Source organism: Meles meles, chromosome 4 (assembly GCF_922984935.1).
Source record: "Meles meles chromosome 4, mMelMel3.1 paternal haplotype, whole genome shotgun sequence".
NCBI lineage: Eukaryota > Metazoa > Chordata > Mammalia > Carnivora > Mustelidae > Meles > Meles meles.
This window is the reverse complement of record NC_060069.1, coordinates 49,497,630-49,525,504: the sequence shown is the minus strand read 5'-3', so window position 1 is coordinate 49,525,504 and position 27,875 is coordinate 49,497,630. Positions and strand designations below refer to the sequence as shown.

Sequence of the window (27,875 nt, the reverse complement as noted above, 5' to 3'; positions counted from 1 at the left end):
AGATCCTAGAGGATCCGGAATATCCTCTGAAGGACATCAGGGAAATAGAATTTAGCTGTGCTGTGTGGGAAAATTGGTTTAGTTCTTGTCATCAGTCAGCCATTAGCAGTATCCTTGTGGCACTCAAAACTCTCCTGAGGCCTCTACTGCCTTCTTGTCTGTGATGTGGTGGTAAGCATGGCTTCTTTTGGCTTTGGAGAACAAGATTGTGGTCTGATTTTCAAGTATCAGTGGACAGAAAGAAGTATTTACCTGCAGAAAAACAACAACAAAAAATAAAAAAAAAAAACAAAAAAACCAAGAGTTTTTAGGTCAGCCTAATGAATATACACATTTTTCTCATCTTTCTCTTTTTCAGTGAAAGGCAGACCAATTAAAAATAATAACACTTTTAATTCTTCTAGTATATAGGAAGGTTACAGAGGTGAAAGGGTTATTTGCCAGGTCTCTTTATGTGTTTACTCCTTTTCTAATTGGAGAAATAAGAGCTCTGCTCTGTTTTCTGACTCTTTATCCGTGGTGTCTTATGTTCTGATTTGACAGTGGTCTTTAAGCATCCAGAATGCTAGAAGAAGTGAAATCGTAATCAACTCCAATTAGCTATATTGGCCAAGCATAGCATTGGCATACTTACATTCACCAGCATGCCTTATGTCTCATTTTAGCTAGTCATTTTACTATTGCTTCTCCATCAAATTGCCATGGGGATATCTTAGTAAATTAGAAAATTGATTTGAATTTCCCACTTTTTCCCCAATTAAGAATTCATGACCCATGCCTCATGAGGAGTTTTTAATAATATGCCCTATGAGAGAATTTATGGGAATTTGTCAAAGCTTGGTCTATTGCTGGGTGCTTATACAGATGAACCCACCCCCCACCTTTTTTTAAGGAACTTCAGTCTGCATTTCTAAACTTTGCCAAGAATCCTATCCTAGTACTTGGAGGTATTTAAAACAAACAAACAAAAAAAAATTTTTTTAAGATTTTATTTATTTATTTGATACAGAGAGAGAGAGAGAGAGAGCGAGCGAGCCCAAGCAGGGGGAGCTGCAGGCAGGTAGAGAGGGAGAAGCAGGCTCCCCACTGAATGGGGATCCTGATGTGGGGCTGATCCTAGGAGCCTGGGATCATGACCTGAGCTGAGGGCAGATGCTTAACTGACTGAGCCAGTTGCTCCTTAAACAAAAATTTTTAAAAAGTCACTTAAGTTAGAAGAGCATGGTAAATGATTCCTAGTAATTTAGTTCAGTGTGCTTTATTAACAGTCTAAAGGCTCTGAGAATGCATGTTTAAAAAAAAAAAAAACTTTGTAACCTAATTTTTCATCTAATATTAATCACCTAATATTTTTCAAAAATGAGTATAGTACCAAAATGTGATTTCTTGAAATCATTCTCTAGAAGCCCTAGCTGGACAATATGGATCCATATGTAGCCTTTGGAGGGTTTCGGTGGATCCTAGAATAAAACAAAAATATCAAGAGCCTTGGATTTAGTAGATGTATTAGAACTATGTATTGAATTCATTCCCTACCTACCAGGATTTATGTGAGGATTTTTTTGTAACTTGTCTGTGTCAACAGAGCTTCTACATCTGATACTATTTTCCTGAATCTGAAGAAACACCGAAGGGGATTGAAATAATAGGACATTAATTTCTGCTGCAGAATGCCAATCTTGCTGACCCTGCGGGGTTATTGCAGAGTGAGATTAATTATGCAGATGTGCCCCCCTAGACTTTGGAGTTGAAGTACCCTGTTGTAATTCACTGCAGGATCATTCATGTAGCCTGCATATTGATATGATTATTATTCCACCAAGGTTTTATCTGCCCCTAGACAATTACAGAACCATTTACCAGCATCTCTCATTGACTTCTTATTTAAAATTCCCAGGGCCACAGCAGGCATTCAGGTCCTTTTGTTGGAGACAGCTACAGATCAATGGCAAAAGCAACATGGGATTTCCTTTCGGACATGACAAATGCTGAGATTGTTTGCTCAGCAGAAGATAGACATTGAGACCCCAGTAGAAATAGTATTTCTGGCCCCATGTCTCTGACACAAACATTTAAAATAATGGCAGCAAGAGAGAGAGCATATAGTAGAAAGATCATGAGATTTGGGGTCAAGGTATTTGAGTTTGAACATTGGTGTTGCCATTTATTATCTGTGGACCTTAGGGGAAATCACTACTTTTTCTGTAAAATGGGGTTTATATTAATTATCAAACTCCTGACAGTCTTCAGAGGTTTAAGCGAATCTCTCTCTATATATATCAATATGTAAGCTTTGTGGATGGCAAAGTGTTTTAACAGTATTTATGTGTGCATGTGTGCTAGTGAGAACACCTTCCATTCTTGAACTGGCAGTGTTGGCATAATTGAACAAGTGTTTATGGCTCCATTGCTTGGGTACTGTCCTAGTAACTCCTATAATCACCAGTACTGCTACCTAGGGTAGAATGTGGTAACCATGCATTGATACGATTAGCAGCTCCAAGGAGTGTAAGCCCTTGAAATGATGTGCAGAATAAAGTTTCTATTAATTTTTTTTAAGTTTTTATTTATTTATTCAACAGAGAAAGATAACAGCGAGAGTAGGAACAAGAGCAGGGGGAGTTGAAGAGGGAAAGCAGGCTTCCTGCCAAGCAGGGAGCCTGATGCAGGACTCGATCCCAGGACCCTAGGATAATGACCTGAACCGAAGGCAGACGCTTAATGACTGAGCCATCCAGGCGCCCCAAAGTTTCTATTTCTAATAGTTGTTCTTAGTCTATGGTTTTAGGGACTTCATAAGTCTAAGATAATATATAATATTCATTTAATTAGAATTTTTCAACAAGTTTTCCTTCCTGTTCTCTGCTCAGTGGCAAAAAGTGAGGCTCATTTTATTTAATATTGCCCTAAATGCCTTTAGGCATCCGATGCATGGCTACATTTCAGAGTGTTACCTGTCTGCAGAGTCCAACTGTAATGCCGTGCCATTCAAGGAATCTCTCACCATGCCCAATCCTGTTTGCCGCCCCCCCCCCAATTAAAATGCAGAGAATTCCATCTTCAGAGCATGTTGCTTGGATTGATTTGTATACTTAATAATAGCATGAGCAAACACAGCTAAACTGCTTTGTACAGTTAAGGAGATAATAATAGCAAATATTCTTTTAGGCATTTTGTATATGTTAACTCATCTAATTCTGTCATAAAACGCATGAAGTACATACTGTTATTCTGCCCCATTTTACAGTTGAGGAAACTAAGGCACAGATGGATTAAGTGACCTACAAATATTCTACCAGTACTAAGAGCCAGAACCAGGGATTGGAACATTTAACTAAAAAAACAGACTTACCTACTGGTTTGTAATTAGCACCATTCATGTGAGAGATCCCTATTCGGTTGTGAGTTCCTGGATGTTCAAGTGTGTTTCATCCTTTGGCATTTAGTGTAGCCTAGTAGTTGCTCAGTTATCATTTATTAGCTTTGCATTGGAAAAACTAATGTTGCAGCCACAAAATCCCCACTTGTATTCCATATATATATATATATATATTCTGATCTCCTACTCAATTTTCTTGTCAAAGCATTTTAAAAACCTCATATTAAGCCCTGCTTGAGCACCTCTCTGTGAGGACACTGTTTTTTTTTTTTTTTTTCTAAGTAGCATATTTGTTGAAAATAGGGTCACTTGAGTTTTTAGTGGTTTATGGATCAGTAGATAATAGCACTATAAAATTCCAGCTCATTTTCATTCTGATGAAAGGGGAATTGCACAGTTTTACTTTCTTTGCAATGAAGTCACCAAATATCAAATGCATATGGTAAGAACTGTGGCCTGAGCCCCCCACCCCTTCCTTCCATCCAGAGTGATCTGGTAGACTGAGGTCACATCCCAGACTATGGGACTGGTGGGTGCACATTGCCATCTGTTAGGATGATCCTGGTGTCCAAAAATCCATGAAAGAAGCCATAGAATTTTCTCAACAGGGACACAGACTCACACAGACTCACACAGTGTTAGTTCATGAGGGGATTTTCTTTAACACTTTAGATCCAGAGAGATGATATTTTCTTTAAGACTCTAATTTTGGCTTATGTGGGTTTCCAGAAAGACTTGGAATATCATCCCTGCATTTCAGCGTGGTGACTGGGGGTAGGGATGGAGAGGATGCCTAATGGCCTGTGTTCTCCAGTAGGCAGAATGGCTGAAAGCAGGGCTGTCTTGAAGGCCCCATGCTTTCTCACAATTAGCAGTATCAGCCTGGTACATGGTAAGTCTTCTGTGAAAGCTCGAAATTAACTTATGATTTTAACTCTTCTTAGTAAAACTAATTGTGGAAACTGAGTTACCTGGAGAATAAAGTTCAGTGGAAAAGTCACAAAGCTCATTAACGCAAGAGTCAAGACTAGGACCTAGGACCCATCCCTCTTGTTTCTCTGCGTAATTGACAATGAGGAGCTCTAGGTGCTACAGGGTCTGTTTGAGTTGCTGAAGATACTGAAGCTTCCAGTTCCTGAACATCAGAACAGACGAAGCTCTGGTTTGATGGATGATGGCCAGCCAGTCATTTTTTTTCTGACAGAAGCAGAGATGACACGGAGATGTCCTCTTGTGAAAGGACAGCTGAGGGGTACCTGGGTGGCTCAGTGGGTTAAGCCAATGCCTTCAGCTCAGGTCATGATCCCAGGGTCCTGGGACTGACCCCCTCGGACTCTCTGCTCAGCGGGGAGCCTGCTTCCTCCTCTCTCTCCTTGCCTGCCTCTCTTGTCTACTTGTGATTTCCGTCTGTCAAATAAATAAATAAAATATTTAAAAAAAAGAAAGAAAGAAAGAAAGGACAGCTGACTGTGTTTTTAAGACCAAGGGTGGCTGAGACCCATTCTAATTTCTGAAGGCAAGTTCACTTTTTAGGCAATGGGTCTTGAGGAGAGCCACAGGACTCACAGTGACATCTGTCTAGAGCACATCTTCTGGGTGGCCTTGAGCCTCCCTGAAGAATCGAATTTGCACGTGAATTCAGTGTAAAATAAAAGCATCAGCATCTCCTATTTGCATCTCATGTCCCTCTTATGAAGCTTTTCCATAAATAGTGTCTAATTTGATCCTTACAGCAGCCTATGAAGTAAATATTTATAATCCTATCTTATCAATAAGGATACCAGAGTCCACAGTAAATTATCCAAGGGGCACACAGTTAAAGAGTGACCAACAGCAAACTAGAACAGAGGTTGCTTGTGTCCTCGGGGATATTCTTTCTACTTACCAGAAGTTTCCCTATGCATGTATACATGTATATTTTGTAACAGCATTGGACTGTGAACATAAACTTGGAGTCCTGGTCCAAACGAGAGATGAAAAGAAAAACCTAAATAAAACAGATTGGTATAGAAATTTCTCAAGGCTCTACAAGAAGTACAGATACCTGTTTAGAGTTTTTAGAAAGGTGTAGTTTACTTTTAGCCAGCGACATGATGAAAGATTACCAGGAAAGTCTGCAGAGTGAAGAAGCAGCTGTGGGGAAGTTTGGATTCCCTTCCTTTCCCTGGTGGCCAGTTTAGTCCCAAATTGGGCGACTTTAAGAAGCATCTGGATCTGATGGATTGAGGATTGATCTGGGAATTACGGTTTGGGCTCCCCCTTCCCTGATTAGATTTTTTTTACTATCTGTAGAGGTATTTCCAATGGAACCCTAAGAGATATAATGCATAAAAAAGGGGTTCATGGTCAAATAACTTCGGTTAATGCTGCATTGAAACAAGTCAACCAAAATATTTACTTGGCAGATGACCAGAGCCTTTAAAATGCTAATGTATATGTGAATCTCCAAGAAAGAGCTTTGTGACATGTCACTTTTCAAAATTATTTGGCCCTGTGGTCCTTTGGCAGAAGGCTCGCTATGGGATATGATAGTTTGGTAGTTTTCCTCATGTATTTGGTGTGATTGTATTACACATGACCATATACCCGTTCTTGTCTCTATTTTTCTCTTTTTATTTAGTGCTTGTAAATCTGGACTTTGATCCCAAATTGTTAGATCCATGATTATAAGAACTGTATGTTTGTTTCTCTATGCCACACAGTTTCTATTAAAGTCTATGAAATAGGAGCTCGGTAAATCTTGATCTGAACAAAATTTGATTCTGTAGATGCAGAAGCTAGAGCATATAGTCTTTATGGAGAAATCAATGGAAACTTGGCCACAGTTTTGTTACCTGTGGCTTCTCTAACACTGTGTAGATGTTGTCTTTCTCTCTTTCTGTCCTTCTCTCAGACAGCATCCTGATCTCCAGACCATCCCTTTGAATTACAGGTTATTGGTGGCAGTCTTCTTATATAAAATAAAGGGTTGGGCGCCTGGGTGGCTCAGTGGGTTAAAGCCTCTGTCTTAGGCTCAGGTCATGATCCCAGGGTCCTGGGATCGAGCACCGCATCAGGCTCTCTGCTTGGCAGGAAGCCTGCTTCCTCCTCTCTCTCTGCCTGCCTCTCTGCCTTCTTGTAATCTCTGTCTGTCAAATAAATAAATAAAATCTTAAAAAAAAATTAAGGGTTGAAAACCTTAGATGGCAAAGAAGCTGCTCTGTGCTGGGAAAGGTGATGAATTCCCTAACCTGGAGGTTACTGGATCTGAGCCTAAAAGGTGATATGATTGTTTTGTGTCTGCGATGCTTATAATTTCACCTAATTCCCTACTTGAACTTCAGATGGCATCATATTTTCCCAGGAGCTGGTTCCTCCTTCTCACATGCTGTGAAATGTCTCTGGTATAGCACTGTTCTCTAGGTTCTAGGTGTTTCTATGTTTCAGGACTGTAAGCTCCAGGAGGAGAGGGGCGTTTTCCTTCCCTCATCTGCCTTCAGACTGTGTCCAGAGCTTGATAAATATTTGTTGAGTGAATTGAAAGAGTCTTAAGTATATTCCTCATAAATATTCCTACCCTCCAACCTTAAAACACCCTGAAATGATTCTCCATCATATTCTGTGCTGGATTTTAAACTACTTTCTTGATTTGAAATTTTATAGTGTTACTCTGTACTTTTCTCTAAACTCTCCCTGTTTTTTAATTTTTTTTTATTTTTAAAAAGATTTATTTATTTATTTGAAAGAGAGAGAAGGTGGGGGGCAGAGAGAATCTTGAGACTATGAGCAGACTCTGAGCTGAGCACAGAGTCCAGCGTGGGGCTCGATCTCACTACCGTGAGATCACGACCCTGTGCTGACCTTATATCGTAACTTGAGATTATTACCTCAGCTGAAACCAAGAGTCAGATGCTTAACCAAGAGTCATATGCCTAACTGACTCTGACACCCAGCTGCCCCTCTCTCCCTGTTATTAAACCACACTTTAACTTCAGTCAAGCAAAAGTTTTTCTATAATATTTTAAAGAAGCATAACATATTAATAGTAAAATACATAAATTCTAAGTGTACAGATTGGTGAATTGTTATAAACTCATCATTATATAGCCATCACCTAACTACAAAATAGGATATTATCAGATCTTGGAAGACTTATTCTCACCCCTCTCTGTCAGTATGCCCAAGGCAATCGAGGTTCTGTTTTGAATTAAATAATAATTAATAGCTGTAATTTCATAACAAAAACCAACACATAGCACATTATATTAGTATAACCCCATCTAATTACAAAACCTCTGTCTATGTGTCACATCATTTGTTCTCTGGGACCACCTCATGCTATAGTCATGGCAGAGGCTTTTACCTCCATTGAAAAAAAGTGGGGTATTTTAAGACTAGAGAAGGAAAACCTCCTGGACACTTTATAGAGGGTATCATAATAATCTTGGCTTTTCCTTAAGTTACAGAGGCTGGATTTAAAGCTGCTTTCAGTCAGAAGATTGTCTTCTCTGAAATATCTAGGGAATAGGGCACGAAATTTGGACCTGGTACATGCAAAGGGTAGGACATGGCAAATTTTGCCCAATGGTCAATGGTCAACTTGAACCAAGTAACTCGGACTCTTCTTTGTAAATAATATATGGTAGCTCACATTAGCCTATTGGTCCGCATTTTCTCAACTTTTCCACATTTGTTATCTGATTTAATAAGAGCTAGTAATATTTAATAAGGGCATTTGCTGAGTGCTTTCTTATATGCCTGGACGGCTAATTACCAAGTTTATTCCTCCCAAAAAACTAATAAGGTGGGTGTTAGTTTCTGTCACTCCTACCATACAAAATTCGTACCTCAATCTCTCTAAGTACAGAATACTTAACCATCAAATTGTCCACCCTCTAGGAAAAGGGTACAATGGAATACTTTTCTTGTCCCCATTAAGACGTATCCATTAACACCTAACATGTCAGTCTTAAATTAGTCATCAAGGCAGTAACCAGTTTATAACTCTTAAGTGGTGGTTGTGAATCTTTCCTTCCTCCTCTCTCAGGCTGTTCAAGATCAAACAGGCAAACATGAACTCCAGGTGTAATGCTCTTCTCAAGATTTCTCTCACCTTCCTCTCACTGAAAACCTAGTTCTAGTTCTCTCTTCTGAAGGATGAAACTTGATCCTATTTCTTCCCTCACCTCACAGAACATGTTGCTATTCAAAATATTTAAGAACAAAAGGAAATCAATCTGTTCCCAATCTATTCCAAGCTTCTAAAGATGGCAGGTGGTATATTATATATGTCCTCTCAGAGTTCCAAACACTTTGAAGCTATTTAGAAACAAAGGGAAAGGCCATATCTAAGAGAAGCATGCTAATGTTTTCTGGAGCGAACCTTGACTTTGCTGTTGTATCAAGGTTAGCAACACTGGCTTCATATGCTGAAAGTTGGGACATTTCATTGATCTTTCTGTGTGCCTCTACTCCTGGACTTTTCTGGAACATTCCGTACTTAACAACAGGACAGTGTTATTTTCAAAGTAAATGTTGAAAATAGAAACCATATTTAGGTTAAAACAGCTTTCATTTATTTAAACTGTCTAAAAGGGTTCACAAATCATTTGTGGAGCTTTTAAAAAGGAAGACTCATGCCACTTAAAAATTTTTTTAATTAACATACAATAAAATTGACTTTTTTTTTAAAAGCATAGCTTTATGAATAATAACTCATGTATAGACTCATTTAATCACTGACCCAATCAGGGTATGGAACTCTTCTATCCCCCAAAGGATACTTTTTTGCTATGACTTCACAGTTAACACCTGCCCACTCACTACCTCTAACCCCTGATCTGTTCTCGCTCATTCTAGTTTTGTCTTTTGGGGAATGTCTTTTATTTTATTTTAATTTTTTTCCTTTTTTTAAGATTTTATTTATTTATTTGACAGAGTTCATGAGTAGGCAGAGAGGCAAGCAGAGAGAGAAGGGGAAGCAGGCTTCCTGCTGAGCAGAGAGCCCCACAGGGGACTTGATCCCAAGACCCTAGGATCTGGGCTGAAGGCAGAGGCTCAACCCACTGAGCCACCCAGGCACCCCAGGAATGTCTTTTAAACGGAATTAGACAGTTGGTAATCCATTGAGACTGGCGTTTTTCCCTTAACATAATGCCTTTGAGATTCTTCCAAGTTGTTGTTATGGACAGCTTCTTCTTTTGTATGACTGAACAGTAGTCTGTTTTTCAGATGTACAAGAATTTATCCATTTGCCTGTTGAAGGACATTGGACTTATTTCCTGTTTTTGACAATTAATAACAGAGTTGCAGTAAACATTCATCTATAGGTTTTTGTGTGAACATAAGTTTCCAGTTCTCCTGGGTGAATACCCAGGAGTGGGATCCTATGACAAGTGTATGTTTAACTTTCTAAGAAGCAGCCAGGTTGTTTTCCAGAGAAGCTGTGCCATTTTGTAGTCCCAGCAGGATGGTTTCAGCAGCTCTGTATTCTCTTCAGCACTCAGCATTGCCGGTATTTCTTACTTTAGTGATTCTGAAAAGTGTGTAGTGATATCTAATTTTGTTTTTAGATTTTCATTTCCCCTATAGCTAATGATGTTAAACATCCTTTCCTGTGTTAATTTGCCTTCTAAATATCCTTTTCAGTAAAATGTCTCTTTAAGACTTTTGACATTTTAGGGGTGCGTGGGTGGCCCAGTCAGTTAGGGATCTGACTTTGTCTCAGGTCATGGTCCCAGAGTCCTGGGGTCTAGCCCCGTGTCAGGGTCTTTGCTCAGCAAGAAGCCTGCTTCTCTTTCTCCCCCTCTGCCTGTCACTACCCCTCCTGTGCTCTCTCTCTCTGTGTCAGATAAATAAATAAATAATCTTGGAAAAAAAAAAAAAGACTTTGACATTTTAAAATTGGGTTGCTTAGTTGGGTAAAGAAGAGGTGGAGTTTGTACGCACACCCATAGACAGAATGAAATTTTACCATTCATGACAGCTTGGATGGACGGAGGGGATATTATGCTAAGTGATGTAAGTCAGACAAAAAAAGGCAGATACCATCTGAGTTCTCTTATATTTGGAATCTAAAATACAAACAAAAAACAGAAATAGATTTATAAATACAGAGAACAAACTAGTGGTTACAAGAGGGAATGGGGGAGTGAGTGAAATAGGTGAAGGTGATTAAGAGGCACAAACTTCTAGTTATAAAATAAATAAGTCACGGGGCTGAAAAGTACAGTATAAGGAATATAGTCAATATTTTAGTAACTTTGTGTGGTGACAGATGGTAACTACACTTAGCATGGCAAACAATTGGTAATATATATAATTGTCACATCACCACATTGTATACCTGAAACTAATATAATATTCTGTCAACTATACTTCAATTTAGAAAAAAGTTGGATTGTTTATAGTGTGATTCCTACAGTTTTATTATTCTTTTTCAAAATGTTCTTCTATACTGAAGGTATTTCTCTTTCCATATAAGTTTTAAAATCAGCTCGTCTATATCTATAAATAAATCTTGCTAAGATTTTTTCCTGGAATTTAACTAAGTCTGTCAATAATTTGGGGAGAGAATTGACATCTTTTCTATGTGGAGTCTTTCAATCTATGAATATGGTATGCCTCCTGCATTATTTTCAGTTACCACTCTAATAAATAGTCAGAAACTTAGTGACTTAAAACAACATTCATTTATCATATCACAGTTTCTGTGAGCCAGAAGTTCAGATAAAATGTTCTCTGCCTGGGTCTTACAAGGTTAAAATTAGAAGGTTAAATTTTACAAAGTCAAAACTAAAGTGTCTGCAAGGCCGTGTTCCTTTCTGGAGGCTCTGGAGAAGAATACAGTTCCAAAGCTGGGCAGAATTTTTTTTTTTTGAAGTTTTTATTTAAATTCCAGTTAGTTAACATACGGTGCAATATTAGTTTCAGGTGTACAATCTAGTGTCAACAATTCCATACAACACCCAGTGCTCATGACCACAAGTGTGCGCCTTAATCCCCATAACCTACTTAACCCGTTTCTCTACCCACCTCCCTTTTGGTAACCACCAGTTTGTTCTCTATAGTTGAGTCTGTTTCTTAGTTTCTCTCTCTCTTTTTCTTCCCTTTGCTCATTTACTTTGTTTCTTAAACTCCACATATTAGTGAAATCATATAGTATATTTGCCTTTCTCTGACTGAATTATTTCGCTCAACATAATACTATCTAGCTCTATCCATGTTGTTGCAAATGGCCAGATTTCATTCTTTTTATGACTAAATATATATATATATATATATATATATATGTGTGTGTATATATATATATATACACACACACACGTATGTAATATCCCACATCTTCTTTATCCATTTATCACATTCATCAATCAACGGACACTTGAGCTATTTCTGGAATTGGCTATTGTAAATAATACTGCTGGAAACACTGGGGTGCATATAGCCCTTTGAATAGCATTTTTTTTTTAATAGCATTTTAATATTTTTTGGTTAAGTACCTTGTAGTGAGACTGCAGGACAGTAAGGTAGCTCAATTTTTAACTTCTTGAGGAACCTCAATACTATTTTCCGCAGTGGCTGCACCTGTTTGTATTCCCGTTGACAGTGTAAGAGGTTTCCTCTTTCAGCACGTCCTCAGGTTACTGGGAGCATTTTATCCCCTATGTTGTAGGCCATAGGTACCTTTTCTCTTACTGGCTATCAGGCTGTCAGCTGAAGGTGTCTTTCAGCTCCTGAATATCACGGGCATTCCTTGACAGGTTGCTACATTTATCTTTAACATCAAAAGACTTTTGGGTTCTTTTCTTGCCTCACATTTCTTTGATTTATCTATCCATTGCATCTCTCTCACTTTAACCAGAGAAATTTATTTGCTTCTAGGGGTTGATGTGATCAGATTAAGCCCATGTGGATTATTCAGTATAATCTTCATATTTTGAGGTCCATAACCTTAATTATATTTGCATAGTTCTCTAGCTAAGTAGGTAACAAAACAGGTTGCAGGAATTTAGGGCATGGGGCCATTTTGCCAACCACATATTTCTATTTATTTAAGTCATTTTAAATTTATTTATTAACATTTTGTGTATTTCAGCATACAGACCTCCCACATGTTGGTTAGACTCTTACCTAGCATTTCTTTTTTACTTATTGTGATGAGTATTTTAAAAAGTTTTTTTTCCATTGTTATTGCTAGTATATAGTAATATATTTAATTTTTCTGTGTTGACTATGTATGCTGTGACTTTATTTATTTAGTTCTTTTTTTGTGATAGGTTCTTTGGGATTTTCTATGTTGGAAATTGCATCATCTGTGAATAGCCTTGTTGTATTAGTAAAGACTTCCAGTATGATGTTGAATAATAATATGAATGAACATCCTTGCTTTGCTCCTAATCTGAGTGGAAAAGTATTCAGTTTTCAACATTAGATGTGATATTAGATGTAGGTTTTTTGTAGATACTCTTTATTGGCTTGAGGAGGTTCCCTTCTACTCTTAGTTTGGTAAGGCTTATATCATGAATGGATACTGAATTTTGCCAAATGTTCTTCTTGGATCAATTGATATAATCATGTGGTTTTGGTTTCTTTAGGTTTTTCAAATACTGAATCCAGACTTGCATATCTGGGATAAACTCTGTTTGGTTTGGGGATATCTATACAGTTATTTTCTTATGCTATCTGTGGCAGAGTTTAGAATCAGAGTAATGTTGTGTATCATAGAATGAATTGATAGCTGTTTAGTCTTTAATTTTCTGAAAGAGATTATGTAGAATTGATGTTACTTATTTTCTAAATGTTTGATAGAATTCACCAGTGAGATCATCTGGAGCTTGGAAATTTCTTTTTTGTAAGGTTTCTAGCTGCAAATTTAATCTTTGAAAATAATTATAGACCAATAAGATTGTTCTTTTCATTTTGGAGCTTTGATAGTTTGTGGGTTTTGAGATATTGGTACATTTCATCTAAATTGTGTAGTTTATGTGCCCAGATAATTTAGTATTCTCTTATTACCATCTTAATGCCCATACGATCAGTAGTGATGTACCCTCTTTCATTTCTGATATTAGTGATATGTATCTTTTTTTCCCCTTCTTGGTTCACCTGGCTAGAGTTTTAGTTTTAGCAGTTTTTGTCGTTGTTTATTTCAAAGAACTAACTTTTCGCTTCTTTTTTTCCTCTTTTAAAATTTTTGATCTCTACTCTTCATTATTTCCTTCATTTTGCTTGCTTGTTATATTTTTCTCTTCTTATTCTAGGTTCTTAAGGTAGAAGATTAGATTATTGACTTGGAATTTTTCTTCTTTTCTAATATAAACCTTCTAATACTACAAATTATCCTTTAAGCACTACTTTAACTGCATCCCACACATTTGGTATGTTGTATTTTCATTTTTGTTCAGTTTAAAATATTTTCTAATAGTTGTCTGTTTTAACCCATCAATTATTTAGACACACAATTGGTCCTTGAACAGCCTAGGTTTGAATTGTGCAGATACACTTATACACAAATTTTTTTTCAATAAATGTACTATGGTAATGTAAATATATTTTGTCTTCCTTATGACTTTCTCAACATTTTCTTTTCTCTAGCTTACTTTATTGTGAGAATATACTATATAATACATATACAAAATATACATTAATTGACTTTTTATGTTATTGGTAAGGCTTCCAGTTAAAAGTAAGCTATTAGTAGTTAAGTTTTGGGGAAACTAAAAGTTATGCATGGATTTTTAACTGTGTGAATAGTTGACACCCCTAATCCTATGTTGTTCAAGGGTCAGCTGTGAATTCCTTAATTTCTAGGTGTTTGAATATTATCCTGTTATTCTTCTTTTATTTATTTCTAGTTTAATTCTACAGTTAAAGAATATATGTTCAATTATTTTAAACTTGTTAAGGTTTGATTTACGGTACATGACATAGCTGATCTTGGTGAATGTCCTATATGTACTTGAAAAGAATATTCTATTATTTAATTTTGGAGTCCTCATATAATTGTTTTATCCATTCTACCCAGGTTTATAGCTGCATTCATTGAGAGAAAAAGAGTGGATTATGCTTATGATTATTATTTTAATCAGAATTAGAGTCTTCCATGTCACTTAGCTGACACTTTTGATTACTGATAAATATTCTTTTCTGAAGTATTCTTCACAAGGGTCCATTTATGGTTCAAACACTGGATAAAAGATTGATGGTGAAAATAACTTTGATTTCTTAATAAATGCCATCTCTCCTTTTCTGTAAAATAAGATGATTAATAACTTGTCCTATGCCTTTTAGAACCTTGTTTGTCATATTAGGTGAGCATACATACAAGATCTGCTCAAACTTTATTAGTAAGTTAGAGAAGTAAGTTAGATACAGTTACTGACTTTATCAGTAAATTAGGACCTGTATGGGTCAGGACTCAAGAAGGGAATTTGGCTGCAGGGCTGACTTGGCATGGAGATGACCATCTAGGGTTTGTGGCTTGGTGTTAATGACCAGGTTTTCAGTGGACAGATCATAGCAAAGGACATCCGTCCACCAGGAATGAAGCAGGTGATAAGAGCATTGTGGTAACAGGAGGCTTATCCAGCTTGGGAAGACCTTACAAATTTCAGGGGACAAATTCAGGCTTTTGTAAGAGTGCTGAAAAGCACCAGGTTGAAGTTCAAAGCCCCAGCTAGGTTGGTGGGCTTCAGAGAGTGACTGGGATCAGGGTATGGGCTATGTGTGGAATCAGGAAACTGAGGGAGAAATCCAGCCCTGTGTCCTGGAGAAATGTGCAGAAGGAAGGCAAATGTGATTCATAGGTAATTCCAGCCTTGGGGCAGCAGACCTAGTTTCAGCCTGTCACCTGTGGACTGGGTGAGATGAGAGAATCACTGGTCAGAGCTGATGCAGAGGTAAGGAGATTCTACAGCTTATTAAACCTAGAGAATGCAGGAAACAGAATGATTCATAACCAGGAGTTACTGATAAAGTGGTGACCACACATTAACAGTCATCATTAATATTGTCGTGGGTTATGTAGAAATGAGTGTATATTTGAAACTCTTTGCCAGGTAGTATAGACATCCGCGTTGATGTATCAGGAAACAATGAAATTGAATATGAGAGAAATACTCAGATCTAAGAGGGGACTATGAAAATGATTATATAGTAGGTAAAATAGGTACCGGGGAAAAGGCCGACTGGGAATTTATTTTTGTAAGTTGCAATCATCTGAAGCAAGGGCAGAGTCTTTTAAACACCATGGCAATAATCTAAAGCTAAGTTGTAATTCAGACCATGAGAAATCGTGTGTTATTAGGCAGGTTGCTTTGCTTTCTGACAGCTTCTCCATCTCTGAAAATATCCAGCACTGTCTCTCCCCAAAAAACAAGAACCAAAAATGTATGACTAGTCACAATAATAAAATTCTGAGGGAGAATGCAAGACGATGTTAAATGAACCAGCCATCCTCCTCCCACTAACCTTGGTACCTTAAGTCTGTCAAAACCCGCCTGCACAATCACATTTCCTTCTCAGTCTCCTTCATTCTAATTCATCGCAGGACAGGACTGACCCTGGATTTGTGTTTGCACACAGGTTATCTTTAGATTGGCTTTACCTTGATGACCTGACTCCTTGCTGTCTCTGACATAATCCAGTTACTCAGGGGAATATCAATTAAGGCCCTCAATCACACTAATTAGAATGTCTTCTAAGTGTTGCCCTAGGAATTCAGCAGCTTATAAATAGGCAAATTGGGAAAATCTAGAGGTGTGAGTTTTGTTTTGTTTTGTTTTCATAACCGAAAGCAATTTAGGAGGTAGAGTGCTTTAGCATAGCTGAGTATTGGAACTGAAGTTACTGTGCCCTGAATCTGCAATGAAATATCTAGTTGTTTCCCACTGACAATGGATTAATGCGGAATTATTAATTACTTTTATTAATGAGTTGGATGAGGACATAGGTGGCATGCTGATCAAGATTATAGATGACACGGAGCTAGGAATTAAACAATTATTTTGATGACAAGCTCAGGAGACAAAATGATTTTAAGACAGAATATAGTCACAGTCCATCCAACACATGCCCAGAAGAAATGATCTCCAGCAAGCACAATTCGATGCTCACATCAGTCTCCTAATCAGAAGCCTTCAGTGGTTCCCTATTTTCTGTTTAAATTAAATCCCAAGTCCTTTGCTATCCGGGGCCTTGCCATATTCTGATCCCAATACTCCCTGCCTTCCAACAAAGTCTTCTGTAGTTCTTTTACTAAGACCTTGTGCTTGAGCCAAACTGAATTATCTACGGACTGTTTCCTTTTTATGTTCCGTGCTTTGCCTATCTCTGAACATTATTCCCCACGGAGTTTCTTTTCCCCACTTTCCTTCTGTTTCTTTTTCTTTTTTTTTTTTTTTAAGATTTTTATTTATTCATTTGACAGACAGAGATCACAAGCAGGCAGAGAGGCAGGCAGAGAGAGAGGAGGAAGCAGGCTCCCTGCTGAGCTTAGAGCCCGATGCGGGACTCAGTCCCAGGACCCTGAGATCATGACCCGAGCCGAAGGCAGCGGCTTAACCCACTGAGCCACCCAGGCGCCCCTTTCCTTCTGTTTCAATTCAGTTCTTGCTCAGCCAGAAGCTACTTCTTGTCCTTAGTCTTCTTTCATTGCTTTGGATGGAATAATCTCTCTCGCTGATCTTCAGTGACACTTTTCTGTTCCTCTCTGTGTTTATCACTGTTTAGTTTGTATCGTCATTATTTTGGTACCCATTTTGAGTCTCTTCTAGGGCTTACTGCTCTACCTTCTGTCTGAGAAATCTTTGCATGTCTTGTAGTGGTCCCGCGTGTGTCTTCTTCATAGTTGATGATGATGAAATAGTTTATCTCCTCTCCTGGGGAGAATTGCCTTTAGCGGAGACTTAACATCTTGCTCACCAGAGGCCCCTGCAATTGTATCAAGGAGACATGTAAACAGAAAGCGCCTCACACATGTTTCATTGAACAAATGAATGGCTGACGGAAGAGTTCCTTAAGTTAACGGTGTAAGAATTGGAAGAGAAGGGTGGTGGTAAGAAAGAAACCTTTAATCTCTGGGATTAAAAATGGCTGTTTAGGATATAATAAATTCTCTTGTCACTTTTGAACAGTCATGCTAAAGAAGGAAGTACAGTATGAACTAGAGATTTGTGGTGATGTGTGGTCAAGAGAGGTGACCGCTGTTGGAAATGTGCATTGTCCTTTAAAGTGATCATACACTCTGGATTGTTTAGGCTGTATCAGTTTATACCTTTTGTTTCAGTGGCACCCTCTTACAGCTGTCTCCTTGTAAGTGCTATTATCTGGCCACCCTATTTATCAAATACCTCTTTGGCCTTTTCAGGATGGTGAGTTCCTTTAGTAGTGAAACTTGTGCCATTGGGTTATGTTGGCCGGGGGGGTATCCGTCTCATCTCTGGCACATACTAGAGATGTGATCAGCACAAGTGACCAAGACATCTGTAAGCACTCTTATGTGACTGCTCTGTTCAAAATAGCAACAGTCTTGAATATGGAATTTTTCAGTAATATCGAGGTTTCAGTATTTATTACCCTATCAAGATTTTATCAGGGGGAAGATATGTCTAGGACAGTAGGGAAATAAATATTTCACAGAGTTGTTAAATCTCTAGGTCTTCTGTATTAGAGACCACACAACCAAATGTAAGGGCAGAGTTCTTGCTACTTGGCTGTTCTAGCTGGTTATCAGTAGAAAGGCTGATGGTCACAAAAACTGGACTCCAGCCTCATCATTTGGCTCTTCCAGGGAGAGGAGGAGAGCGGGCACAACAGAGAGTGAGGTTTAGAACTTCCCCTTTACTCTAAATTTCAAGTGTGGTGGACTATAGACCAAGTCTGCATCCAGGATTTCTAGACCTTCTAGTCATGACTAAGAAGGACAAGTGTCTGGATCATAAAATATTAACAGCTGGGAACAGACCACAAGAATGCTAAGGAAGGGAAGAAGATCAAATTTATCTGCCAGAAATGTGACTCCTGGTGAAAAAAGTCAAGAGGAATATTTTTCTTAAGTAGGCAGTTGTAGTTAAATGAGCCAGAGTGGAGCTTAATCTGGAGCCAGAGTACTGAAGCTTAATCATTATTCTCCCACTTTCTAGGCAAAAGATGTTGGTTATGTTATTTAAACTTGTCTCAGTTTCCTTATCTGTAGTATGGGTGTTAAAAAAAATCTTATTGGTTGGTTCCTGCAATTAAATTAGTTAATATTGTAAACATGCTAGAACAATTCCTCATCCATCCTTAGCTTGTGTATGCAGTAATTATTACTTAAGCTCTAGAGAGTGGTAAAGTACTCTCCCTTAACTTTGTATTTATGTTGACAGGATGGGACTTCTGTGGTGTGTGATGAGTCTCTACTTCTATGGGATCCTGCAAAGTGATGCCTCAGGTAAGCGAATAACTTTTGAAAATCTATTAAAATATGAATTATCTATAGGGTAATGTGTTAACTGTTTCTGAAAAATGTGTTAAGACTACATAAGGTTTATATCCATTGTCTTCTGTGCTACCACAGAATCATAGATGTGACATAATCATCAATTTTGGTGATGATACCTCTAGTCTTCAGAGGACAAAATGTACTTAGGGCAGTGGTCTGGTTTGTATAAATATAGGAATTTTCCATCACCTTCACATCCAAACAAACTAGAATCCGGCTTCTCTCCCTTTACCTCAGGTCTAATGGGAAAAGAAATGACAGTGATGGTAGTATGACTCTGTCTTCCAAACTTCAGCCAGTGGTGGCAGAGGCATTGAGGTGAATAGTCTATTAAGACCTTTTTTTTTTTTTTTTAAAGATTTTATTTATTTGATATATAGAGAGAGATCACAAGTAGATAGAGAGGCAGGTAGAGAGAGAGGGGGAAGCAGGCTCCCTGCCGAGCAGAGAGCCCGATGCGGGGCTCGATCCCAGGACCCTGAGATCATGACCTGAGCTGAAGGCAGAGGCTTAACCCACTGAGCCACCCAGGCGCCCCCTATTAAGACCTTTTAAGAACAAATGAATAACGATGATTTCTTGTCGTACTGCTACAATCTAGGAGAAAAAGGACCTATAGTTAGGTTCATCCCCGCCGCCCCTTTGGATGTTGCTCCTTAAGAGAAACCAACCAAAGCTTGAGTTTGAATTACCAAGCTCAGTCATTGGGTCTGGATCATATGAAATCAGAGTCACAAGGGATTTGAAAATTCATCTTTTCAGAGCTCCTCTCATCTCCAGAATTACTGCTCAGGACCAGTCTGTGGTAACTCTAACTAGTGATCATCTCATTGCAGTCCATATGTCTTTGGACTGACCAAGTTCTTAGAAAGTTTTTAGTATATATAATTGAAATCTATTTCTGTCATTTCCACATTTCCCTGGTTCAACTCCTTGAATTTCATAGAGGATACTCAGTCCAGTGGTTCTCTAATTTTAGTTCAGGAACCTAGATATCTTCATTTGAAAAAGCTTCTCATGTATAATTCCCCTGAAGACCACAGACAATACTTTAAATATCATAACTTTAATTCCTCTTCTGTGTGAGAGGTCTTCAGAAATGTTAAAATAATGATCACATAGCCATGACATTGTTTTCCAATATATTTCTTCAATCGTTCTTCACATGGTATGGATTGGAGCCCTTCTCATCCTGATTATCTTTTCTGGGTATGTGTTTCAGTTTTCTATACCACTTAAAGCATTTAATAGAAACCAAAAATAAGACTAAAAGGTGTATAACTAGGACAGAATACAGCTCAAAGCTGAGAGAAGTGGAGATAAATTCCAACCTTGTTGACCCTTTTCACATGGAAAGCATATTTCCTAATCTGGCTGATATTCAGCTGGGGTACACTAGTACTAGTACACATACAGAGCTCCTGGCTATTTAAACCAGTGTCTGCCCTGCTTGATTGAGTATCCCATTTGACTGGTCAGTGGTGGTGATGTCCTGATTTTTAAATATGTTAAATATAACCCCTGATTATTATTAGTTCTTATTTGATTTAGCTCAGTGCTCGAATATTATCTGCTTACAGAGGCCTTACTTAACCACTTTAGCTAAAATAGCCCTCTCAATCACACCTCTCTGTATCTACCTGTAGTTTCCTTCTTGACTCAACTCATCATTTCTCGACACCATGTTAACTTTCTCTTATCTCCTCCTCCTCTGCTTTTCCTTCTTTCTGTTCTTTTCCTTCCCATCCTCCTCCTTTCCCTTCTTTTCCTCTTTTTCCCTCCTTCCCTTTCTCCTTTCATCCCTATTTCATTGCTTATAAATGGTCTAAGGACAGGAACTTAGCCTCTTTGTTTTTTATCCAAATACTTGGAATAATGATTGGCACATAGACACATAGTAGATATGCACTCTCTCTATCTATATATTATAAATAGATGGACACACACACACACACACACACACACACACACACATTATAAATGGATGGAAAAAAGTCTTTTCACTTTCCCTTTGCCAAAATTGGCCAATTTATAATGGGACTTGTTTGGATTCATGCCAGTAATTCATCAATGTAGTTTTATGTCCTGCCTTACCTAGAAGGAAAAGGGAGAGGTGATCATGTTATTCTTGTTGAGATATGAGTGACATCCCAGAAGTTTCTGGGCGCTGATATCTCTCCAGCAGTCCTGGCAGTGTTGCCTTTCTGAATGACCTTTACTGTAATCCATCCAAGGAGGTTCCCTACCCCCACCCCAAATGCTATTGGAAAGTGAGCTTTCTACCCAGGAACTGTGACTCATAATTCTGCCAGGGAAACTGACTTCTTGAATAAGATAAGTTCTCATACCAGTCCCATTGAGTCACCATGGGAGCAGGAAACATGTTGTAATCCCCTCAGCCCATCTGGCACATACTCATTTGCCTTCCTTATGAAAAGGTATATTGTGTCTGTGTCAGTGATGCACTTCCTAGTTGGAGGAAGAGGAACAAAAAGGAAGTGTTGTTGACAAAAATAAAAGGGACGACTAACTCTGGGCACTAGGGGACAGAAGGGACCATTGCGTATTTTGAAGGAATGAATGAACCTCTCGTGCATCAAGGTATCACTTCTTACAATGATGTAGATGTTGGCAGACTTTTTGGCCTTTCATGAGGTTCTTCCTGGGCTTCAGGTACCCATATTAATGGAATCACAGACTGATGTGAAGAACAAAGAAGAAATAACCAGAAAACTCTAAAACAATGTACATGCATATGATATTAGTAGGAGTTTTGTCTGGTTGTTCTGGGCCTTTTTACATGGACCCTTCTCTTCAGGGAAGGCCCACATTTAAAAAAGAGGCCATATGAACATAAGAACTTTAGTTTCATGCATTTTTTTAATTTATTTTTAAAAATTTTATATATATGTATATATATATTTTATTTTGTTTATTTATTTATTTTTTTTTTGAGAGAGAGAGAAATAGCATGGACATGAGTAGAGGTGGGGGTGGGGGAGCAGAAAAAGAAGGAGAGGGAGAGAGAGAAAATCAAACAGACTCCCCCATGGAATGCAGAGCCCAATGTAGGGCTTGATCTCATGATCCTGAGATTATGACCTGAGCCCAAATCAAGAGTTAGCTACTCAACCAACTGAGCTGCCCAGGCACCCCTATGCAGTGTGTTTTAAGTGCAGTGAACTGGACTTTAAGGCCCAGAATTCTGACTCTAGAACACAGTCTTTCTTGTAGCAGTGCTATGATTTCATTAGTCGTTCAGGAAAGTGGGAGCAACATTTCCCTATCAGGTGTCCATAAAAGCAAATACTTAAAAACAAGCATTTACTTTTAAGGAATTAAAGCTTGGATAATTATAATGGTGGTAGTATAACTATAATGTGGTAGTTATGTGGTAATAATAAAACTTCCTTTGCTGAGAAAGCACTTTGCATTTTGTATTTTCAATGTCATTTGACTCTTACACCCAAACTATAGAGTAGTCAAGCTATTGTAACCCAATTTTTGGGAAAAGAAAATTAGGATCAGAGTAGTTAAGTGAATTATCCAAAGTCACACAGCTAATATGTAATGTAACTGTGACTTCAACTAGTTCCTCCGTTCTCAAGATACATGCTCTTTTAACTAAATATACTCCTCTTGGACTGCACTAGGATGCATACAATTTTTTTTTTTCTTTTTAAGATTAAGATCCAAGAGGTCACAGGTTTTGCTAACTGTTAAGGAACCATTCAGTAATAGATTTCTGTGCTTTTTAGATAAGAAGTATCTTCCTTCCTAACTCCCCTCCTTAGGTGGTTCCTTCAGGAGGAAAATCACTATAATGTAAGCTCAAAATTCAATATTCCCATTTTTGCTTGTTATGGTATTGAATATTTCCAATACTAAACTCAAAGTTCTGTTTTGCAAGAATTCTGAAAGCAAACTTGTCACACATTTCTCCTGTGGTGTGTTCCATTGGCAGCATGTTAGAAAGTTGAACTGTTAAAACTGCCTTTAGCGTAGAAAGAAATATTTGCAACTTGTGATTCCAAGTCAGGGAGAGGGTGAGAATGGTACCACATATAATACGGTGAATTAAAAAAAATTACCACATCAGAATTATTTGTTACAGATACCACATTAAAAAGAGCAGTGCAGGGGCGCCTGTGTGCCTCAGTGAGTTAAAGCCTCTGCCTTTGGCTCAGGTCATGGTCTCAGGGTCCTGGGATCAAGCCCCACATGGGGCTCTCTGCTCAGCAGGGAGCCTGCTTCCCTTCCTCTCTCTCTGCCTGACTCTCTTCCTACTTGTGATCTCTGTCAAATAAATAAATAAAATCTTAAAAAAAAAAAAAAAGAGCAGTGCATTTTCTTTCTCAAGTGCGCACACACACACACAGACCTTTGAATATAGCTTTTAATTTCAAAGTCAACGAACAGTTGACAGTGTGCCAAGTGCGGGGCTAAATTTCACACACATTATCACTAATGTCACAGAAGATGCTGGGGGCTGGGGTTGGGGGGATGCGTAGAAAGTCTTAAACACATTTTATAGTTCAGGAAAAGAAGAACCAGGGAAGTGACCCAAGATAATAGTGCTCATGGGGGCATGTCTGATAGAGGTAGGTTTTGAAGGCTACCTCAACTCCAAAAGAGAGTTCTTTTCTTTAAATGGCATTGCCTTCTTTTAGGACTTTGTTCTGCTGGTAGCTGTTAGATCCCATTATTTCATTTCCATTAATTTTGAGGAATTTGCAGAGGGTAGACATACTCTTGGCTTATTGAGAGTGAATAACACTACGTAAAACAAACAAACAAATAAATAAGTAAAAACACTGGTTTACCAAGAATCAAAGTCATTGCTTGACATTCTGAGTGTTTGACTTTATGGGTATTTAATACATTCAAGAAGTCATTTAATCACCCATTAGTCACTATGACCTTACCTATAAACCCAACCAACCCATCAACAATAACAAAGCTCTGGCCAATTTTGCTTTCTTGCTTTTTTATTAAAGAGCATTCTGGTCATTATTATATATCGTGGACATACACCCTTCCTGTTATTTAATTAAGTGATTTCTAATGGCAAGTGTTTGTCTTACAATGATTTTACTTTAGTCTAAAGATCGTGTGTTTGACAGTTTTATATTACAGAATCCAGGACAAATAAGGGAAGGCTTTTTGGAAACATCTTCCAGTCAAGTCTGACAGAGAGAAGAGAAAATAAATACCAAGCAAAATGCCATGACAGAGCAGAGAATGTTACTGGCCTTATAGGGAGGTACTGGAGAACACATCTCAGTCCAAGAACAATTGCTCTTTTCCAGGAGAAAATGCCTCTCTTATTTGGGAATGGAACAGAGCAGTGAGACTAAGGGATAGCGTGAGGGTATTTAGAAGCCAAGCTGGGAGGGCAGGTTGGGGACAGTTTGTGGAAGACAGGAATCCCTCCAGGTAAAGAGGATATTTGTGTTGAATATATTTCAGATATAGTTGGCTAGTTCTTTTCTCTTGTTTTCTTTTGTCTTTACTTTCATAAGGGCTTGTAATATTTCTGATGCTATATTTTGGTTCTTTGGTTAAGACTCAATTTGTTGCCAGCCCTGGTGGCCTCTTATTATTTGAATATGCTTTTTGAAAAACTCCATTCTTGGATGTACTTGTGACATTCAGTCCTGTCTCTGTTGCCCATGGCTGGTCATCCTGAACACACTTCGTTTCTATGCAATTTAGTCCAAACATTTTGAGAATGTCTGACGAATACAGTTTAATTTTATTCTTAGACCTAAAGGTCATTGGAATTATAACATTTCACCCTACTGTCCTTTAAATGCTGCCTCTTGGGAGCAGATATCTTCACTCTTTTTCTTTTTTCTTTTCTTTTCCTTTTCATCCCTCTTCCTTCCTTCCTTCATTCCTCTTTCTTTCTTTCTTTCTTGAAACACACAGGTGCTTATTTTTTAAGTTAACTTATGCTTCCCAAGAGTGAATATTCTGTAGCCTGATTGAAAAGAGGTTTGAGTAGCACAATTTATGGGTCTGATGCTGACTTTGCAAATATAAACTCTCCTGAATAGCTTCTTGTATCATAGTGATAATTCTATGTTTAGAAAAATGACCTGATTCTCCCTTCACTTGGCTGTGTTAGTTAAGAGAAACCGGGATTTGTGCATGGAATGTATTTTTTGTATAGGGTTACTGGTGACAGTGTCTGGTCTGGTTTTTGAGACTCCGTTCAAGTTTAAATCACCTTCATTTCCACGTTCCCCCCACCCCCACCCCCACCCCAGAACATTTGTTTCCGCCTTATTGGGATGAGCTTTATAAAACCAGAACATGGTCTTGATGACCGGTGACTTAGTCCTGGGCCAATTCTCACCCATTTTTATTCCACTGTTTTAAAAATATCTTTTCTCCTTAGCTGAGTAACTTTAGGGGGGGGAAATATATATATATATTTATATATATTTAAAAAATATATATATATATATATATATATTCCCCCCCCAAAGTTATTTTATATATACATATGAAATATATATAAATATATATACATACATAAATATATATATTTCATATATATATATATATGAAATCTCCACTTTCAAGGTAAAAACACAATGATTGTCTCATTTTTAAATGAGACTAAGGGATAGTGTCTCTATTTATTTTTGAGGGACAAAGAGAAAATGGATCCATTTTACAAATAATCTGGGAACCTCAGTCAATAACCTCAAGTACCTGTTATTGAAATCTATAAAAGCTGATACAGAGAATTGCCTTCTTTTGTCTTGCTCTCTTTTAGAGGCAATAGGAACATGACAATACAAGATGGCTGAGAAGATGAGAGAAAACAGATCAAATAATCACACCCTCAATAATCTAGACTTGGCTGAACTGTGTTTTCATGAATTTTATTTCTCTTTCTGCTGTCAGAATCATTGTTATAGCTATACATTAGTGAGAAAGAAATACCACTTTCCTACAGTGTTTGTAGAGTCTGGACTAATAATAGTTTAAGTCTCTGTTCAGCAGCCCATTGTTTTGTTTTGTTTCCTTTTGAGATAACTCTCATATTTTTTTGAACTGCTCCTTGAAGTAGGCAGGAGTATGCACTTTGATATGTACATCAAGGTACTGATGTTTGCATTTTCCCGTAACTTATATAACAGAATATTGTGGTCCCTTTAAAGTTTGGACTTGCTGTGTCAGCAAGAGGGAACAAATGAAAAGTATTTGCCAACTGTGCTTCCCAGTGGAACTTGTGGGTCCTGCACCATAAATGTAGATATTCAAAAGGAAAAGAACAGAGAGTGAATCCTTCAGTCCCTAATGGCTTTTCTATGTAAATATAATTCTTTCTTAATATTGTATTGTGAGGTTTGATATTCTAATTACTTAAACTTGCATACAAGTGCAACCGTAGCTGAAACATAGGACTGCATTATTGTTAAACAAACACAGATATACAAATTGTTGTTCCCAAGTGGATCTCAACCGTTATTAGCCATTATTTACTATAGCTTTGTTTGTCCTTTTTTACTTTGGGGAGAAACCCTTAATCATTTGCCATGGACTTGTTTGCTGTTTAAACACATTATTCTTAATAGCTTAAATTGATGTGCCTGTGTTAACTTTATTCTCTAGATCCTTTGGGAGTTCAGACTGCCCCCAAAAGTTGCTTGATGAACTAATTTTTGCTTTTAAGAGAGAAAGCATTAATTTTATCCTCATATTTTCTAATTTGCTTTGGACTTTTTGATCTGTCTGGTCCCCTAGGGAAAACTGAATTTCTCTTATGCAAGACTTTTTACATCTATGCCTTTTTATCCCTTTTACTATCTACTCAAGGTAAAGGATGATGATGAGAAGGAGCAGGGAGGGGGAGAGAAAAGGAAGAGAAGGGAGAGAGAGAATAGATACAGACATATAGATAGAGACAGAAAGACCGAGAGAAAGGAGAGAGAGGGAGAAAGGGAGAGAAGGAGGGACAGGAGGAGGAGAAAGAGAGATACAAAGAGAGAGAGAGATACAGATTTGGGCTTCCCACAGAGGGGCTCGCTGGATTTGATACAATCTAGGTATATACTTTCTTTCAGATTATTAAAAAAGTCCATTTTTTAGTACCACTCTTAAGTACTCTCCCTTCCCCCCTGAACTTTATATTGGATAGTATTCTTTTTGAATGTTTCATTTTTTTCCTAGGTTTTTAAATTTTTTTTTCACATTTTCACTTTTCCTCTCCTTCCTAATGTGTTAAATGATGAGAACAAATAGAAGCCTTAAATATTATAGAGATGTCCTTAAATCTAGTCCCCTCCAGGCATGAGAGCCATCAACATGTTCAGGGATAATGTTTTGTCAACCACATATTTTGCAAAATACTTTTATTCTGACGGAAGTGTATAGCAGACACGATGGCAGCAAAGAGCTGTACACAGCCTTCACGATAATAAGGAGGAGACAGCAGTCAAGAATGTATGACTCTGTATCCCCCTTTGCACTCTGCATTCATGTAGTCTAAGGCAGAAACAATCTGCTGTTGTTTGCACTTGACACTGAGCCGTAACACGTCGTTCCTCGTCGCAGTATATTGCTTGAGGCTCAGTAGCATCCCAGCTTGTATTCTGGTTTCAGGAGGAAGGTGTGGCTTGGGAGAATAATGAAATCATGGAGATTATGACTAGAAGAGTTAGTAAGTGAAGGTGTTGGAGGGGAGTCACTCCCCCTGCATGCAGTTTTCTTAGTAAGATACGTAGTTTGGGGCTATCAGGAAGAACATGAAGCAGGGTCTTTGTTCCTGTTTGCTTTATTAGAGCAAACTCTTAGATATCTCACCTTTATTACTCCAAATATCCTGTTACTAAAAGGGTTGTTTCTCTCATCTACAATGCAGTGATAATTGATGACAATAATAATAGTCATGAAGCATTACACACTATTGAATTTTTTTAATCGCTAAAGGAAGACCATGTTAAGCTAAGCATGGCTTTAAATCTCTTTTATTCTAATTTCCTGTAAATTGGTAATAACTATATAGTGGAGTGTGTG

The 27,875-nt window shown here is 37.9% G+C and overlaps 1 protein-coding gene across 3 annotated transcripts in view; it reads left to right on the top strand.

Moving 5' to 3' along the window:
* Positions 1–27,875, top strand: part of LOC123940311 (interleukin 1 receptor accessory protein) — a 126,487-nt gene that overhangs the window by 27,557 nt on the left and 71,055 nt on the right. For all 3 annotated transcript variants that reach the window (XM_046002993.1, XM_046002992.1, XM_046002995.1), the window contains exon 2: positions 18,727–18,791. In XM_046002993.1, the coding sequence (XP_045858949.1) occupies positions 18,728–18,791 (64 nt within the window). In that variant the 5' untranslated portion in view covers position 18,727. The remainder of the gene's footprint in view (positions 1–18,726; positions 18,792–27,875) is intronic.